An 18,316-nucleotide genomic window follows, 5' to 3' on the forward strand; every position below is an offset into this window, starting at 1 on the left:
CCGAGGCTTTGAGACCTTGGATTTGGTGGCCAGCCTGCTAATGCCCTTGCCTCTTCCCACCTGCTTGTTTTATTATCTGGTATGCCTTCGTGGTGGGCCCCATGAGCTTAAGTCCTAAATCTCAGGATGATTCAGAAGCGCCACCCCCAATCTCTGGATCCAGCCAAGGTGTCAGGTTTAGCCACTTTCCAAGGAAAAGGCAGCCTAAAAAGAAGATGAGTACAACACTGGAGACTTCTAAGGCTATTCTGGGGGTTTTAGATGTCTTTAGTTTTGTCATTGCTCTCCTGAACTTCTGTACCACGACTTCAAATGGCCAGGTTGACCCCCTTTATTTCTGTAGTTCTCTGAGAATGTCAACTTCGGTGGAGAACAGGTTGGCCACAAACTCTGACTGTGTCTTGTTATTTCCCCTGGGGTGAAATTTCTTCCCGTTAACTTTGTGCCTACCTTTCAACTACTTGCAGCCTGGGGTTATTCCTCCATTTCTAACTTCCACCCGCAGCTTCTCCTTTCTCCTAAGAACTGCTCCAAAGAGAAGTCAAGTACAGTGTCTTTTACCGTAGATCCCAGGTATCTGTCGTGCTTTTTGTGTTGCACGTCTCAGGACAGAGCATTTATCTGGGTAACGTAAATGACTCGTTATATTGTTCTCAACTGCATGGATCTAAAGTAGAGAAAAGAAAAGAAAAGAAAGAAGAGGAAGCCTGGGAAGAAACTTTTTCTTTTTTTTAACCTGAGAATTTTTTCTGCGTCACTAGCTGTGAAAACTGCCATAGCTTGCTTGGTTTTAAGGATATAAATAAAGGGAAGCCTATACTTATAGGATCGGAAGAAGAGAAATCCCAGTTACAAATACCACGTGATGGTGGTAGAACATGAATACCCAAGCCTGGAGACAGCAAATAAAAAGAAAGGGTCACCAGAAAGCTGGGTTAAGACTGAGAAATGACCTCAGAGAATTCTGCTGGCCAAAAGTCTTGACCACGGTAGGGAATAGCAGCTAACGTTTATTGACTACTTTCTTCATGCCAGATACACTTCTAAGACCTTTCTTTACTTGCAGTAATTATAAGCAGATGCTACAGCAGCAGCAACCTTGTAACGATGAGGCAACTTTTAGGGAAAGATTAAGCAGGTGTTCGGCGTCATACAGGTGGGAAGAGACAGAGCCAGCATATCCCCACCCTTGCTGTCTCCCTGCAATGGCTTCTGGCCTCTTAACCTTGACAGTAAGTGCCCGGAGGATGCTTTACTAAGGCTGCCCTCTGGAAGGAACACGTCCCTCAGTCTTCTCCCTGGCAATCCCGCCCCAGTTTTGTCCGGGTGGCTCTGATGCATACAGTTATTGGCCCGCACTTTGAGAAATATCGGCTGTATTTTCGAAACCAGATTAAGCCAGCACTGAAAGGGATTCCTTGACGTTTTGGAGAAACACGTGTTTCCCTTACCGCCGCTGCTGCATCGGGCGAAGCAGCCTTTGTGGTCCTCCCTTGCACTAGATGCCCTGTGGCTCCCCACGGGGTGGCAAGGACAAATACTGTGGTTGCTAGGCAGCAGGCTGGCGCGAATCTAATTTAAACACATCCAGTTCAATACTAATTTGGAATGATCTCGCACTTCGCTCTGTTTTGACAATTCTCGGCTCCTTTTGAAAGGCAGCGAGCCTTCTTTTCTTTTTTTAATCTTGAATGACTTCATCTGTTTTCATAGGAGTTTCAATAAAATGAACAGTCTGTCCCTCTTCTGGTTTATCGGCTGTTAATCCTCTCCCCTATCTCGTCAATGTAAGGCTAACTGTTCCCCACGCAAGAGTGCAGGCTTATTTCCCCATGCAGCAGAGAACTTCACAAAGTTATGAGAAATTAAACATCAAGCCACAGTTGAGCAAAATGCACATCTATGTATACTTTTGAGCCCTACCTCGATTTACAGCCTAGAAAACAGGTTCCGAATGATTAACTAAGCTGCTCCACTTCACGTAGAGCCATAATTAAGCCTCTGGTCTCTCTGACCCTCAGGCTCCGTGCCCTGACCCACTTGGCTCCCTCTGACTGTTTGAGAAATTCCTTTAAACCATGAAATTAATAGCCTGACCTGATGTGGACATTTCCACTGTTCACAAGGGAACATGCCCTTCATTTTGATAAACATTTAACTTTTCTACCTCAGTTTCTTTATCTCTAAACCAGCATATTCATTACTCCAATGCTGTGTTTCTAAAAATAAATACAGCAATGATATGAAAACACTTGGAAAATCACAACTGGGGAGCACTGCCTTTATCTGATTCTCATAAGTGGCTTAAAATCAACATGTATAACTATTTAAAAAATCAAACACTTCCGTGATAGAAAAAAAAAAGCACCACCCCCCCCCCTTCCTCCCACTGGGGGTTAGGGGAACCAGTAAAGGGATCTATAAACAGGATGCAGACTTCTTAAGCAAAACTTCCATAGCAAAGTTTTTATTTTGATATACACAAAAGAATAATATAAAGCCAGATGCTTAGAACACTAATTAAAGCTAAGCTCTTGGTTTGGTCTCTCAACAAAAAGATGAAAACAAAAAGAATCGAGAATGGTACAGTGGCCCAACAGAGGGTAAGGGTCTAGGGACCACTTGAGTTGAATGGCCAAGAGAGATACCGACAAAGTACTGAGGTATAGCAAGTTACTCTGCCAACAAAGCCCTCTGCAATTTCTGGAAATCAATCTGCTGCAGGAGTAGAATAATGATGAAATAAGAAGGCATGAATTGGAGAATCCAAGCATCGCTTTGGTCAAGACATAAAACACTCAGGGATTTGAGAGTTATGGAAACATTAAAAGAATAGAAGCAAATATCTATATCTACATCTACTGTTATATATGAATACACACACACACATACACACACACTGATTGTGTTCTGTTCTCATCCAGACAATATTAGGTTATTAGGGCAAGGAAAAGTTTAGATCTTAAGCAGCGGTTCTAGACTAGAAATTGTGGAGTTCTCTAGGTAAAAAAAAAAAAAAAAAAAAAAAAAAAAAAACAAAGAAAAAGGACCCAGGACTGAAAAGGAAATACAAATCAGACTTAACACAGACAATAAATGTTGTAGAAATCTCTAGGCTTTCATAGGAAATCTACCCTAGAAATCAGCAGAACAAATGGTTGAGATCAGAGCAGACGCCAGTTTCACATGGGCAGAGAATGTTCTGCAGACAGCCGGGTCTACAGGATGTCCACGGGACACAAACACACACACATACACACACCCTCAGTCGTTAACTTGCTAATACCCACGGAGACTGTCTCAGAAGGGAATAGGGCATATAATATTTCCCATATTTATTTGACCATGGAGAAATTCTGTCCATTTTCCCCCATGTATCTGGAAACATATCTTTGAGAAATGCTGATATAAATCTGATAGAAGGAGATCATCAGAAACTAGGGGCACAATACAGCTCAAGTAAAACAGAATCTATTAGGTGAACCTTGACATGCATTTCATTAAAGCAGACGGTGATGAAGAGAAAGAATATTAAAGCTCCCAAAGTATCAAATAAATTGTTTCTTTCTTTTCATGGATAAAGCTTTTACCATTAGAATCCAAAATGTCTACCTCTGTTCTGAGTGTAAACCTCTTGCAATGCTGGGCCACAACCCCAAATGTGGTTTCCATGTAGCAAATTACAAGTATACACAAGGTTAATTCCAAAGTTTGTTGTAAATAATACTGCTCATAAAGTTCAGAGAAACACCATTTTCCAGCCCTTAAATTTCTTGTCTCAACCCCTTACCTAATTACTGGATTATTTTTCTCTCTGGTCCAAGAAGTAAATGTAAACTGGCTTAAAGCTACTGCTTTAGATGTCCTCGGAAACTGCTTCTCACTTCATTTGGGTGGAGCTAATTACCCTCTGTTTACAAAGGGCTAAATTCTTCACATAGAAAATTCTTCTCCCACTGATTTATGCTGTTACTCTGGATCACATACAAAATGTATTCAGAGAAGGGTCTTGTCCCGCTGCCTGAAAGATTGGACTGGATTTATTATTCAGCAACATTTATCACTTACTAAGTTGTGATACCAAATGGATGTAACACAGTCCTTGCCTTCAAGGAACACCAGGGGCACCTGGGTGGCTCACTCCGTGTCTGATCTTGATTTCAGCTCCGGTCATAATCTCACCATTCATGGGATCGAGCCCTGCATCAGGCTCTGCGCTGACACTGTGCAGCCTGCTCAAGGTTCTCTTTCTTCCTCTCTGCCCCTCACCAGCTCACACACACGCACACACACACACTTTCTGTCTCTCTTTCTCAAAATAAACAAATAAATGAAAAAAAAAAAAAAAAACTAAAACAATTAAAAAAAAAAAAAAAAAGAGCTCACCACCAGGCCAAAATTTAAGAGACCACTGGTCAGAATTTTGCAACACAATCTAATAAGTAACTCAGGAGTACTACTGTAAAATAGAAAAACAAAGTCAGGTTCACCTGTTAGGAAAAAAAAAAAAAATAGCTAAAGGCAGACAAGAGACTGGATTGATTTGCTTGAGGGGGATGAATAAGACTAAAGGGAAGTTGGACACATAGAAGACTATTTTAATAGGCCAGCTGGGTTAAAGACCTACACGAACATACGGCAGCATGATTATGGTGACAGTAAAGGGCTATGAAAGATGTGACATTGGCGGAAGTTGGTGACTGAAAAGAGAGCAAGGGAGAGGAATATGTTGGGGACTACTCCCACATATCTGGCTTGGGCTCATAGCTAGATAGTTTTGCCCGTAATTTAAATAAGACGGCCAGAAGCAAGCAAAGATTGCTCAAGCAGGGATGGATGAAACAAGGAAGAGGATGCCACTGACCAACATGTATATCGAGACGAGAGATGCCCAAGAAGGAGTGAGGTAGGTAGGTGTCCACACAGGAGGAATGGATGGGCAGCTGCTCTGAATTTGAAAGGTGAGGCTTTAAGCCTGGAAGAGGTTACCCAGAAATGCCACAGGGACCTGGCTGGAGCTGGGACGTGAGTCCTTGGGCTACATTCCTGCTTAAGGGGCTGGTAAAGCAGGTCCTGCTTCGGCAGTGGAAATGGAGTGGAAAGAGAGATGCAGAAAACAAGAAGAAACTGATTTCTCAGAATTAAAGAAGAGTCCTTAGCAAGTACAAATCCATGGCATGAAATGCCAAAACGGTATCACATAAGGAAGAGTCTGCTGGATTTGGGTATTCAGACTCATTGGTAGTTCGTTAACAGGATAGTTTCAGAGACTGAGGACAACCTGATTACAGCAGGTTAAACCCTGAAAAGGTGTGTTATCTTATCAGACAAGGTGTTAGTACATTGTTGTCTCTTTATCTACAAGGCATTTTGAGAGTAAACCCAATTAAAGGATGGCAACCCTTCAAAGTACTCCATGCTGCTGAAGTGAAAAATAGTTCATCGGGCTGTTACATTGTATACTAAAACATTGCTGAATTTGTTAAGGACACTTTTGTAAACATAAGAAACAATAGGATCAAATGAGCATAATATTGAAAGAGAAGTTTCTTCCTCTTCCTCTTCTTCTCCACCATTTGGGTCCAGAAAGATAGCATTCAGCTAATTCAAGAGAAAATTATAAATCTTCAAGGTAAAAGCCGCATCATGTTGCGAAGTAAAGAACATGTTAGACAATTTGGATCCCGGACATAGCAAAGAAAATTATGGGGAGAGGAGGCTTGGCTATGACTTAAAATGTATTTCATGCTGCCCATTTTTATTAACTAAAAGAAACATATCTAACTAGAATGAAATGTATCCTGTCTCCTGAAAATGGGGAATTCCACTTCTCTTTTATGGTTAAAATAACTTCATGTGCTTCGTGTTTAATTTTGAACTACATATTATGTGCACGGATAAAGAAACCATTCTTTTAGTCAAAACGCCTTTGTACTTTGCACAAATTGTGTGACTCTCATATGTGGAATAATGTGCCCTCAAACTTACCCAGAAGTAAGAATAAGTGTTTTTAATAAATGATTTGGGGCTTTGGTGTTTTGTTTTTTTTTTTTTGCATGTATAAATTAAGTAAAAATGAATGCTATTTTCTGATTCTGAATCGTTGGGCAGCAGATGAATGATTCTCATGCATGCATTAACTTTATACCAGAGCACAACAGTAAGCAAGATTTCCCTCACTTTAGAACCAACTCCTATGATATAACATCAGAGCCACATGCACAATTTAAATTACTGAAAGCTATTGGGGAAAAAAACTAAAAAAAAAAAATCTCTCCAGGGTGCCTGGCTGGTTCAGTCGAAAGAGCATGTGATTCGACCTCGGGATCGTGAGTTTGAGCCCCACACTGAGTGTAGAGAGTACTTAAATAAGTAAAACCTAGAAAAAAATTTTTAAATAAAAATAAATAAATGAATCTCTCTAGATTAGAAAAAAGCCATTATCCTTTCTGAATAAAATAAGTGTGATTAGAAAAAATTTTGTTTCCGTTTTGAAGACTAAGGCTCTTAATTCACTAATAAGGCTTTGTTGGAGGCTAAGGGACTCCAATGTTGTGTGTACTTTTTAAAAGTAAGCTTGTAAGTTAAGCTATATTTATTTTGCGACTTCAACTAATGGAAAAATCACATCAAAATTTGTTATTGTCCTCTATTGTAACTAATCTTACTTATGTGTGGTAATTTTGTTTCTATCATGGCCAGAACAAGAATGGATCACCCATTTTATTTTATTTTATTTTTTAATTTTTTAATGTTTATTTATTTTTGAGAGAGAAAGAGAGGCACAGTGCCAGCAGAGGGGTGGAGAGAGAGGGAGACACAGAATCCGAAGCAGGCTCCAGGCTCCGAGCTGTCGGCACAGAGCCCGACATGGGGCTCCAACTCACAGACCGTGAGATCATGACCTGAGCCGAAGTCGGACGCTCAACCGACTGAGCCACCCAGGCACCCCTCACCCATTTTATTTTTACACTAAATGTATAACACTAAAGATAATAAACATACAAAAACCAATGGGGGGGAGGGCGGTGTCTGGATGGCTCAGTCGGTCAGGCATCCAATTCTTGGTTTCGGTTCAGGTCATGATCTCACGCTTCCTAGGTTGGAGCCCTGCCTTAGGCTCTGCACTGGCAGGGCAGAGCCTGCCTGCTTGGGATTCTCTGTCTCCTAGCTCTCTGCCTTCCCTCACTCACATTGTCTGTCTCTCTCAAAATAAGTAAATAAACATAAAAAAAAAAAAAAAGGTAATGGGGCGCCTGGGTGGCTCAGTCGGTTGAGCGTCAGACTTCAGCTCAGGTCATGATCTCACACTCGGTGAGTTCGAGCCCCACATCGGGCTCTGTGCTGACAGCTCAGAGCCTGGAGCCTCCTTCGGATTCTGTGTCTCCCCCTCTTGCCCCTGCTCATGCTCTGTCTCTCTCTGTCTCAAATATAAACAAAAACATTAAAAAAAATTTTTTAATAAAAAAAAAAAACAAGGTAAATTCAAATGCATTTAGTTTTTAGTGCCATTAGGATAAAATCTAATAGAAAACACCGAAGAAAACAAAATCGTTTTGAGTTTCACATTAACGACCTTGAAGAAATTTATTGTCTAGCCACCAAAATCCCTAGAATAATAGTCTTGCTTCCAAATATGCAAAACTGTTCCCGTTCTAAATTGGCTTCCTCTTCTGCATAATAAAAATCATCCTATAATGTCTGGTGGTAAGTGGATGAAAACACAAAAGGACGAGCCCAAAACCCTGGCATATAAAAAACGTTTAGAAAGAGCCCATTTGAAGTTTGAACCTAAAAATTTCAATGGCATTGAATTACAACCCAGATTTTATGCCTTACATGGAAAGAATGATTCAATCATAATATAACCAAGGTTTTCAGTACCATCCATTTTTCATGTCTTGACAAATTACTTCTGAGATCCAGCTGGGAAATTCGAATGTATGGTCCTGGGTCAGGCACAGGTGTGATTTACGAAAGTCTAATTTTACAGTTTGCTCAACTACCTTAATACAGCACAGCTTAAAAAAAAATAAATAAATAAGCCAAATATTTTGATTCACTTTCAGTTTGGATTACTTGAGGCTGCTCTATCATTCAACGTAATAAAATAGTTGAAAAATGATTCTCATTTATGGTTGGCATTTCATAGGGCATTCTGTTTTACATGGTACATGCACATTTATAGACATGGTGACACTGTCTTATATGAAGCAATAGTTTGAAAGCTCAGACCCAAACTCCATTAAATTAGATGGTACCGTGATTTCTGAAACTGAGTAATATCTGTATTTACGTCGCTTATTTCATCCAAACATTTGTTTCCTTTAGCAAGAGTATAGTAACACGTTGTAAAAACTCACTGCGTTCACCTTATTTTGATACTACAAAAAATAATTATTTCATTGGAAAGGAATACATAAATGTAATCCAATTAAACAAAAAAAAAAAAACATTTTCAGTGGCTTTTCCCTTTTGCTCTAAAATGTCAACACGGTGAGTGAACCTGTGTCCTGCAGGGATCGCCTCATGTTCTACCTGCCAGCCTGGCTACTAACATCTTCTTTCACATTGTAGTGTCTCGGTGTGGATGATAAGTTATCCAGCCATCTTTTCAATACATAATTTGTCTAAATTCACTTAATTTCATGATGCTGCATTTTCAACATTCATCCGATAGGCATAATTACTTCTAAACTTAATAAAGTCTGGCATGAATGTGAAATTACCACCATCGTGTTACAAACACAGAATTCACCCCAGTGGTGACTAAGGGCCACAATGAACACCTTTTGTGGTTGCATACGTCTTTTTGGCAAGAAACTAGTCCTGGAATTAAATAAACCTCTATGCCCACAAAAAAAAAAAAAAAAAAAAAAAAAAAAAAGAATTTTCATCTGAAAAGCCATTTATTACCTGCTTATTACTCTGTAGCCAGAATCTAATAATCAGCCCTTTTAAGAGAAGGACAGATTACATTGCCAAAGCCAAATTGCTCTTTGAGGTAAGTAACATAATTTGAATTGATTCTGATGATTCTCTAAAGAGAAAGGGGCAAAGGAAAAAGATGAAATATTTTCTTTATATTTTTTTAGGGTGCCTTGTACAGTTGCTTAACCTTTTCTAAAGTATTTAGATTCCTAGAACTTTCATAGGGTCATGTTTAGTTATTTCCAAAAGAAAAAGGATATAGGAAATACATTCGTTCACATAAATATTGAATGCCCACTGTAAATGGGGTTTACATGCTGCAGTTGATATATGCCCTTTCAGCTAGAGAGTAATGCCGATTTTTAGAGCCCACTGTGTGAAGTCAGGACCCACCCAATGCTTCCAGTCCATAGGCAGACAGTACAAGGACCACATTGTCACTCCAGTAGAATGGTGGATTTGAGGGCCCCGACAGAGCTTCTGAGTTAGCGGATCTCATGTGGGACCCAGGAATCTGCATTTTAATTAACAATCCCTAGTAACTAACGGACACGATGCCGTTTAGGAAGCACTGTCCTAATGGTCTAAGAGCCTTGGAGCGTGTTGACCTTGCTCAGCTTTTTTTGTGTCTAAACAACAGCAGAGATAGCAAACATAAAAGCTGAACGAGCAGAGATAGTAAATTAATAAAATGTGAATTGGGGCATTGCTGTTTGGAAAAATCAGCCAACTCGGCAGATTTTTGCTGGATTTCACGGTCTTCACCTTTGAAGTAGCTGGTGGCAGCTTCCACTGTAAAGAGGATAGGAGTCAGTATTTTGAAAGCAGTGTTGTGGGCTAGGTAGTTAGTAAGGAGAAAATGGAAACAGTGCTTTACTGTGACAAGCACGGATGGGACCTGTGACTTTGAGTTTGCAACAGGTCATTTCAGCTTGGTGTTCAGACAAAGAGGAGTTGTAGTCATAATTAAAATAGTTCTTAATGAGAGGGACTCTGTGGGCTGGAACAAAGAATAGAGAATAATTTTCTATGCGTAACATTTCCCAAATGCCATTACTCTGTAGGAGAAACATTTATGTGTTTGTAAAATGCACTAGCTTTCTTAGAGTCCAAGAAATCACAGATCTAGCTGGATTTTTAAGGGTCAACTACTCCACCCCAATCCTCAGCTACCCACCTCCACCAGATATGTGAAACATAGTAAATAAATTCAGAAGGAATTGGATTAAAGCAAACCTCTCTGATAGAGCTAAAAATCTCTCCAAAACACTGTGCTTTCATAAATCAAGAAAAACTAGTTGTTGTTATCAACTATTGTGAATATAAATTATACATTGAATAAAACATGTTGGGAAAACTTACTTTTTTAATGTTTATTAATTTTTGAGAGAGAGAGAGAGAGTGTTTGTGTGTATTCCTCCTGTCCCCTCCCCCCACCGCCCCTGAGCAGGAAAGGGACAGAGAGAAAGGGGACAGAAGATCCGGAGGGGCTCGGTGCTGACAGCAACGAGCCTAATGCGGGTTCATGACCTGATCCGAAGTTGGATGCTCAACCAGTTGAGCCACCCAGGTGCCCCCAAAACCGATTATTTTTAAAGCAAGTGTTTATTAAGTACTCACCCTTTGTTAGGTGTTTTATAGGAAGTACCTTATTAGATCCTTTTGAAGTTAGTAGTATTTAGACAGATAGAGACATTTAGAGTTAATTAAGTTACTTCATTGAAATCCCACAGCTAACACCAAAATTCAAAACCAGGTCTGTCTGACTCCCAGACACCATACAGACATTTGGAATGATGGTCCAGATGTGCTTAAAAGAAAAAAAAAAAGTCTACAATCATCAAACAACTCATAAATTAGCTGAAGGGACTTTTAGAGTTAGACAAATCCAGTTTGAAGTCGTACTTCTATCATGGCAAAGATCTGAGCCTCTCCTTGCCATTGAGATTTATAAAAACGGAACAATAAAATCTCATCGAGTGCTTGTTAAAATCCTATGTAAAGCACCTTGCAGTGCGGTATCTGACAGGCACTTGCCACTCCAAAGCAAAAAAGAGGTAGTTCTTTGCTAGACTATACTAATATGAGAAGGCATTACACTCATTCTGTGAAATTCAGGATATACATACCTCAGATTCGGTAAAAGCCTTTGGCATATTTTGAGTATCATGTGAAATATGCATGAAGTATACGTGCTTATCATGTCTAAACAAAGATACTATCCCTAGCAAGAAAGGGTAGTGAGTCAATCAGTGCATCTTTGTGCCATTTAAACTTCCAGAGTAGGGGGAGTAGACATAGATATTATGGGACAGAAACTTCTAATCCAGTCTCATATCCTGGTTATTCACTAACTAAATCTGAGATCTTAATCAGTGAAATGGTTTGACCAAAAATCATGTGGGAAGTCAGTAATAATGGGTTCGTTCCAGAACAAGAATAAAACACTGTAGCTCCTGGTTCGGTGCTGTTCCCTCTATTTGCCTTTTTCTTGTAACAAATATGTATTGGTTTGGCGATTTTTTTGCCGAGAATCTTTAAAATACTTTGAGTATTCTGTCCGAAGAAAATAATCCAAACTGGGTCAGACTAGGGGGAGAAATACTCTGAACACATTCATGGTTTTAACTTCTCATTTTTCATAAAAGACTTATTTTTATTAAAATACTCATTTTGGGGGGCACCTGGGTGCTCAGTCAGTTAAGTGTCTGACTCTTGATTTCGGTTCAGGTCATGATCTTGCAGTTCATAAGATCCAGCCCTGCATCAGGCTCTGTGGTGACAGTGTGGAGCCTGCTTGGGACTCTCTCTCTCTCTCTCTCTCTCTCTCTCTCTCTCTCTCTCTCTCAAATATAAATAAATAAATATTTTTTTTTTTAAAAGTGAAGATGGAACTTTTCATCCAAGGAGCACAGTAGGGCTTGGTTCTCTTCTTATTTCCAGAAACATGGCATTTGCAGAATTGGCTCGGGAATTTCATTTTAGGAAAATATTCATTTTCATTGCAGTTTAGTTAAATATTCAGTGTGGTCCCCGTTCCTCTTCTCCATCCACAGCCCACCCTGCTCTCCTGAATTCCCTTTGCCTTTATCCATGTTCATTTGGTTGCTGGTTTTCTCCATTACTGGTTTTCTCCAGCTGGTTTTCTCTAGTTGCTGGTTTTCTCCACTATTCTCTGCCAATATCCTCCTCCTCCCATCTTGGTCCCAGGCTCACATGCTCTTCAGCCTCAGTCCCCAGCTTGTGTGTGGGTGCTGTCCTGAACAAATAGAGTCATGGTGCCAAGAAAGTTCAAGGTTAGAGAAATCCAGAGCGGCCGAGGGTACCCAACAACTCTCCCTTCTCCCTGCCTTTCCCTGCACTTTCTTTTTTTTAATTTTAATGTCAATTTTTTATTTTTGAGAGGTGGGGAGAGGCAGAGACAGGGAAAGACAGAGAATCCGAAGCAGGCTTCAGGCTCTGAGCTGTTAGCACAGAGCCCAACATGGGTCTTAAACCCATGAACCGTGAGCCAACATCAGACGCTTAACCGACTGAGCCACGCAGGGGCCCCCTGCATCTTGAGCCAGGTGCCCGCACCCAGAGCTCCCCACCAACCTTTCTGGAGTGCCCTTGGGCCATTCCCTCCCATGTTCTGTTCACTTTCTCTTCTGCAAAGACAGTGGCAGCGTTTCCTTTGCTTCTGGCGCTTCCACACCCCAAGTGACCCTTCTCCCACTGCTTTCCTTGCCTGTCCCCTTCCCGGTTCCAGACAGCCACAGGTCGTTATTTCTCACCTTGTGGGAAGCTCATTGATCCTCGTTTTCTTCACCGTAGAGGACGAGATCTTATAATCCTCATGCCAGATGCTTTATCCCCAGGTTCCTGTAATTTTAGGATCAAAAGGAATCTGAGGGGTGCCTGGGTGGCTCAGTCAGTTAAGCGACCAACTTCGGCTCAGGTCATGATCTTGCGGTTCCTGAGTTCAAGCCCTGCATCAGGCTCTCTGCTGTTAGCACCACGGAACCCCTTCAGACCCTCTGTCCCCCTCGTTCTCTGCCTGTCCCCTGCTTATTCTCTCTCTCTCTCTTTCTCTCTCTTAAAAATAGATACAGAAAGAAAGAGAAAGAAAGAAAGAAAGAAAGAAAGAAAGAAAGAAAGAAAGCAATCTTAAAAGCCACCTAGTGAAATCCCCATTACCACTCTGTGGTCTACCACTGCCAGGTCCATGGTTGGTGCTTGGGAAATATTTGCCATCAATCAGCATTGCAAAATCAGCCATTATGTACTACTGTAAGATAGTTATTTTATACTATTAACTTTGTTTTTCAAAAAGTCGCTTGTCATGTTTTATTCCTATCTATCTATAAAACTCAGTGAGTAATCATGGAGAAGGCTATAACCCTTAGAAAGCATTGAGGTAAAACTGAAAAACTGATTTCAAATTGACAGTCCAGCTGACATAGAGGGGAAGAGATAAGTTACTGATGCAAGGACAAGAAGAAGTGGTCTAAAGTTACAATGAAAAGATTACATAGAAATAATGATATCTTCTACCAGTAAGAGCTGTTAAATAATGGAAGGTTGCTAAGGAAAACTAAAACGTGACTGTACTTGAAGTTAGTAATGAATATGGTATGATTCATGGGCTGATTAAATTAGACTTTCCTTGATGGCATAAAATAGAATAAATATGTTAAATGGTTCCTCCTCCAAGAGTCTGGGAAAGGTTAGATTTCCATTTCACTAGAAAATATGATATGATTATCATCACCCAGCCCCTTCCCTACCTTAAAATCGCTAATATAGCTCCCTGTTAACACTACCCCAGAGATGACATTAAGTGTATTCGCTGTGCTTTTTGCCAGGACAGCTAATTTTTTTTAATGATAATTTTTAATTGTCGTTTTTTTCTTTTAGGCTTGTAAATTTTATAGCTCCCAATGGTATGTGGTAAACTACAAATATGAACAATATTCTGGAGACTTCCGACAGTTACCCCGGTAAGAACCTGTCATATATAAATGGGTTTTTCCATGTATAAAATACGTTCTCAGTTTAAGTTCTACAGTTGTTCATGAATACGTGCACGTTAACTAGTGTCAAGGTCTATTTTACAAAATTTAAAAATAGGAGTCATGATACAGCATTTTGGTCAACAATGTACATTTTGTTGTATATGAACAGAGTTGATTGTAAGTTACAAATGTATTCTTATTTAATTTTCTAACAAAATCTTTTTTTTTTCAATATATATTTATTTTGGGGAGAGTACAAGTTGGAGAAGGGCAGAGAGAGAGGGACAGAGAATCCGAAGCGGGCTCTGCCATGACAGCAGCAAGCCCGATGTGGGGCTTGAACTCACAAACCGCGATATCATGACCTGAGCCGAAGTCGGATGCTCAACAAACTGAACCACCCAGGTGTCCCTGAACAAATTCTTGAAGTGTTACTCTATCACTCTTTTGTGAGCTGTTATTTCAATAGAGCAGATACAACAGGACTGGGAAAGAACAGTGTGGACCAAAACATGTTTCTGAGGATATTCTGTATTTAGCATTCAGATTTGCCACTGGCTTCATGTATTTCCATGCTGGGATACCAAGAGTCATGAAAGTAGACAACCTCTGCAGAAATGTTATATGTCTAAGAACAGCAAAAAGGGAAAAATTAACAGCTTTTTTTTTCTTCTGGACTAAGTAAAGTCTTTGGGAGAAGGTGTCTTTGTTCTGTACCTGTTCAAATGTCACCTTCACAGACAAGCTTGCCTGACCTACTACCTGAACTAAAGTAGTCATTTATTCAGTGTCTGTGTCCCCCACTAAAGCAAAAATCCCCAAAGGGCAGGGACTTTTCCTTGCAGAATCCCCTACAAAGGAGGAGAATGCCTGGCCTCTGGTAAGTGTGTAATAATGACTTATTGAATAAGTAAAGTAAGTGAATGGCAAATTTTGAAATACAGCATTCCTTTAAAAAAGAAAGAAAAGAAATATAATATTCATGGAAGGGATTGGAGTTGCTCGAATTCAAAGAACTGCAATGAATTGGAATCTCTTAACACATTGGTTCATCTAACTAAAACAATGCAAATAATCCAGAAAAACACAACAATCAAAAGCGAAGTTATTAACACTTCCCTCAAGTGAAGGCATCGAGAAGGTACTTGTTGTGTCTAACTTTTTAGTGGGCGTGTGGTTTATTTATTTTTTTTTATGTTTATTTTTGAGAGAGAGAGAGAGACAGTGTGTGAGTGAGGTAAGGGCAGAGAGAGAGGGAGACACAGAATCTGAAGCAGGCTCCAGGCTCTGAGCTGTCAGCACAGAGCCTGACATGGGGCTCCAATAATGACCCACAAGATCATGACCTGAGCCAAAGTCAGACACTCAACTGACTGAGCAGCCCAGGCACCCCTATGTGGACACGTGGTTTAGATTTGGGCACTATTTGCACAAATTTCCCATGCCCCCAGCAGCAGCTGTTCCAGGCTTGGATACTTGGATGGGCTGCTCTCTACCCACAAATGCAGAATTTGAAGGAGCTGCAGAATAGTTCAGAGAAGGTAGCGTCTGAGCTCAGACCTGAAGGGACAGTAGCTCCCAGCACTGTGGTCTTGGGAAAGGATTCCCAGAGGAAACAGCAAGGACAGGGGCCCTGACCTTGGAACCAGCATGGTCTCTTGAGCGGAATGGGGAGGCTGGAACCGAGGTGGAAAGGTTATAGTGAAGTGAAACCATGGAACGAGGCAAGGGACCTGGCGGGCCCTGGAAGAGAGAGCTTGGATTCATTCCCACTGCAACAGAAGCCTGTGGAAATTGTAGCCTAGAGTGTGATGTGATCCAGTTTAATTCTTTAAAAGATCATTTGGTGTACTCTAAGGAGAATGGGATTGTAGCAGTGAGTATACAGGGAAAAAGAAGAAAGATGTGAATGGGAAGGAGGCTATTCTATTTCTTTATTTCTTTAAGTTTTTATTTATTTTGAGAGAGAGAGATAGAGAGCCAGGGAGGGGCAGAGAGGGAAGAAGAGAGAATCCCAAGCAAGCTCCACGTTATCAGCGCAGAGCCCATTTCAGGGCTCAGTCTCACAAACAACGAGATCATGACCTGAGCTGAAATCAAGAGTTGGACACTTAACCGACTGAGCCACCCAGGCGCCCAGTATTTTTCAGTTGCATTACTGTAAAGAACAAAACAATGTTCCTCCAAAGCAGCAAACCTTTTTGCAAACAGCCAACATTAACTTTTACCAAATCTCTGGACATCCCCTTAAATTCAGGTCACTCCTGATATAACCTCCCGTATGGACTTTCGTGCTAAGAAGGTCTACCATACCCCCGGCTTTCGTGAGTAATTACTGTGTATATTCCGAGTGTCTGGGCCTTAGTCACACACGTTTTGTAGGCACAATTGAAAAGTATTTTTTTTTTTTACCATCGAGACTTCCTCTTTCTGAAGACGGTTCTGAGAAGTGGTCACGACTTGGAAACTGCGTCCAAGCGGTTGGAAGATCTCATACGAAGTGAGAGATTGTAGAAAGTGGCATTTAGCTGCCCTTCCAAGTATGTGCCTTCCCACTGACTTCAGGTCTGTTGGAATCTTTAGCAGCTTCATCCCCAAACATCTTTTCTTTATCTTCATGATGCCATCAAGAAAAAAAATATATGAGAGATTTTGCCTTCACGGTATTCGTTCTCCATTAAAACAACAGAGGAACCACCTCGAACAAAAACAAGGTCTGGATATCATGGAGCATGAGAAGAACCTCATGAGAAGTAGACAAAAGTAACGAAAATATCGTTGAGAATTTCCCTTAATTAACTAAAGGAAGTAGAAGTTGATACCACGAAGGGGAAGAATACTCCTGCCACAAAGTCAGAGATTTCAATGAACTATGTGAAAATCAGAAGTTCTAGAATGTAATCTTCACACATCCCCTGAAATGATGAAGACTGTAAGACTGAATGAAAAAAATCTTTTTTTAAATGATTTTACAAAGTGAAGCACTCCCCATTAAAGACTACACACATATTTAGGTCAGTAGTAGAAACAGATCATTTAGTTGGCCTTCAGAGGCTGTTAGAAGTAAATCATGTTCGTGCCTCCTGGATTAGAAGAATTCTCCAATGCCCGCTACCAATTTAAACTGATCATTTCTTTTTATGGGTTGCTGAGGCTACAAAATGAAACCTTGCAGTTGTGGAAGAGTGAAAAACGAAGTGTGTTTATTCACCTAATTTTTATTCTTTAAATTTGAAATTGTGTTATTGTGTTTTTAAGAACCTCACTTTTTTTTTTTTTTTTTTTTTTTTTTTTTTGAGTATCTGTTCATAGACGGATAGTGGAGAGAACATTATTTCAGGCTAGAATGTAAAATGTAAGCCTTCATACATAAAATCCAGCGCTGAATTTGGGATTCACAAGAGACAAGAATGACAAAAACTACATGATGCCAAAGGAGCCAAGTCTATACCGTGGGGAAAGGACAGTCTCTTCAATAAATAGTGTTGGGAAAACTGGACAGACATGTACAAAAGAATGGAAATGGACCACTTCTTACACTGGACACAAAAATTAATTCAAAGTGGATTAAAGACTTGAATGTGGGACCTGGAACCATAAAACTCCTAGAAGAAAACTAGATGGTGACCTCCAGGACATCAGTCTTGGCAATGAGTTTTTGGATCCGACTGCATTCCAAGTAAAAATAAACAGGTGGCCTTGCATCAAACTCAAAAGCTTCAGCATGGCGAAGGAAACCGTCAACATAATGAAAAACAACCTTCAGAATGGGAGGAAATATTTGCAAATCGTATATCTGATGACTAATATCCAAAATATACAAAAAACTCATACAACTCAACAACAAAAAATATAACAATCCAGCTAAAAAGTGGGCAAAGGATCTGAATAAACATTTTTCCAAGGAAAGCAGACAGTGGCCAACCGGTACCTGGAAAGGTGCTCAACAACACTAGTCATCAGGAAAATGCAAATCAAAACCACAAGGAGATTCCACCTCCCACCAATTAGAATGGTTAGTATCAAAAGGACAAGAAATAACAAGTGTTAATGAGGATGTTGAACAAGGGGAACCCTCATGCACTGTTGGTGGGAATGTAAACTGGTGCAGCCACTATGCAAAACTGTATGGGGGTCCCTCAAAAAATTAAAAACAGAACTCCCATATGACCTAGCAACTCCACTTCCGGGTATTTATCCAAAGAAAACAAAAACATGAATGCAAAAAGATACATGCATTCTATGTTCACTGCAGCATTGTTTATAACAGCCAAGACACGGAAACAACTTAAATGTCCGTTGATGCATGAATGGATAAAGAAAACATGAGATATCTATCTATCTATCTATCTATCTATCTATCTCGATATATTTGAGGAACATGGCCA

General features: G+C 40.2%; 1 protein-coding gene across 5 annotated transcripts in view; it reads left to right on the forward strand.

Moving 5' to 3' along the window:
• Nucleotides 1-18,316, forward strand: part of DOCK10 (dedicator of cytokinesis 10) — a 268,151-nt gene that overhangs the window by 132,584 nt on the left and 117,251 nt on the right. For all 5 annotated transcript variants that reach the window (XM_049615823.1, XM_049615821.1, XM_049615819.1 and 2 more), the window contains exon 4: nucleotides 13,831-13,913. In XM_049615823.1, the coding sequence (XP_049471780.1) occupies nucleotides 13,831-13,913 (83 nt within the window). The remainder of the gene's footprint in view (nucleotides 1-13,830; nucleotides 13,914-18,316) is intronic.

This window comes from Panthera uncia (assembly GCF_023721935.1).
Source record: "Panthera uncia isolate 11264 chromosome C1 unlocalized genomic scaffold, Puncia_PCG_1.0 HiC_scaffold_3, whole genome shotgun sequence".
Taxonomy (NCBI): domain Eukaryota; kingdom Metazoa; phylum Chordata; class Mammalia; order Carnivora; family Felidae; genus Panthera; species Panthera uncia.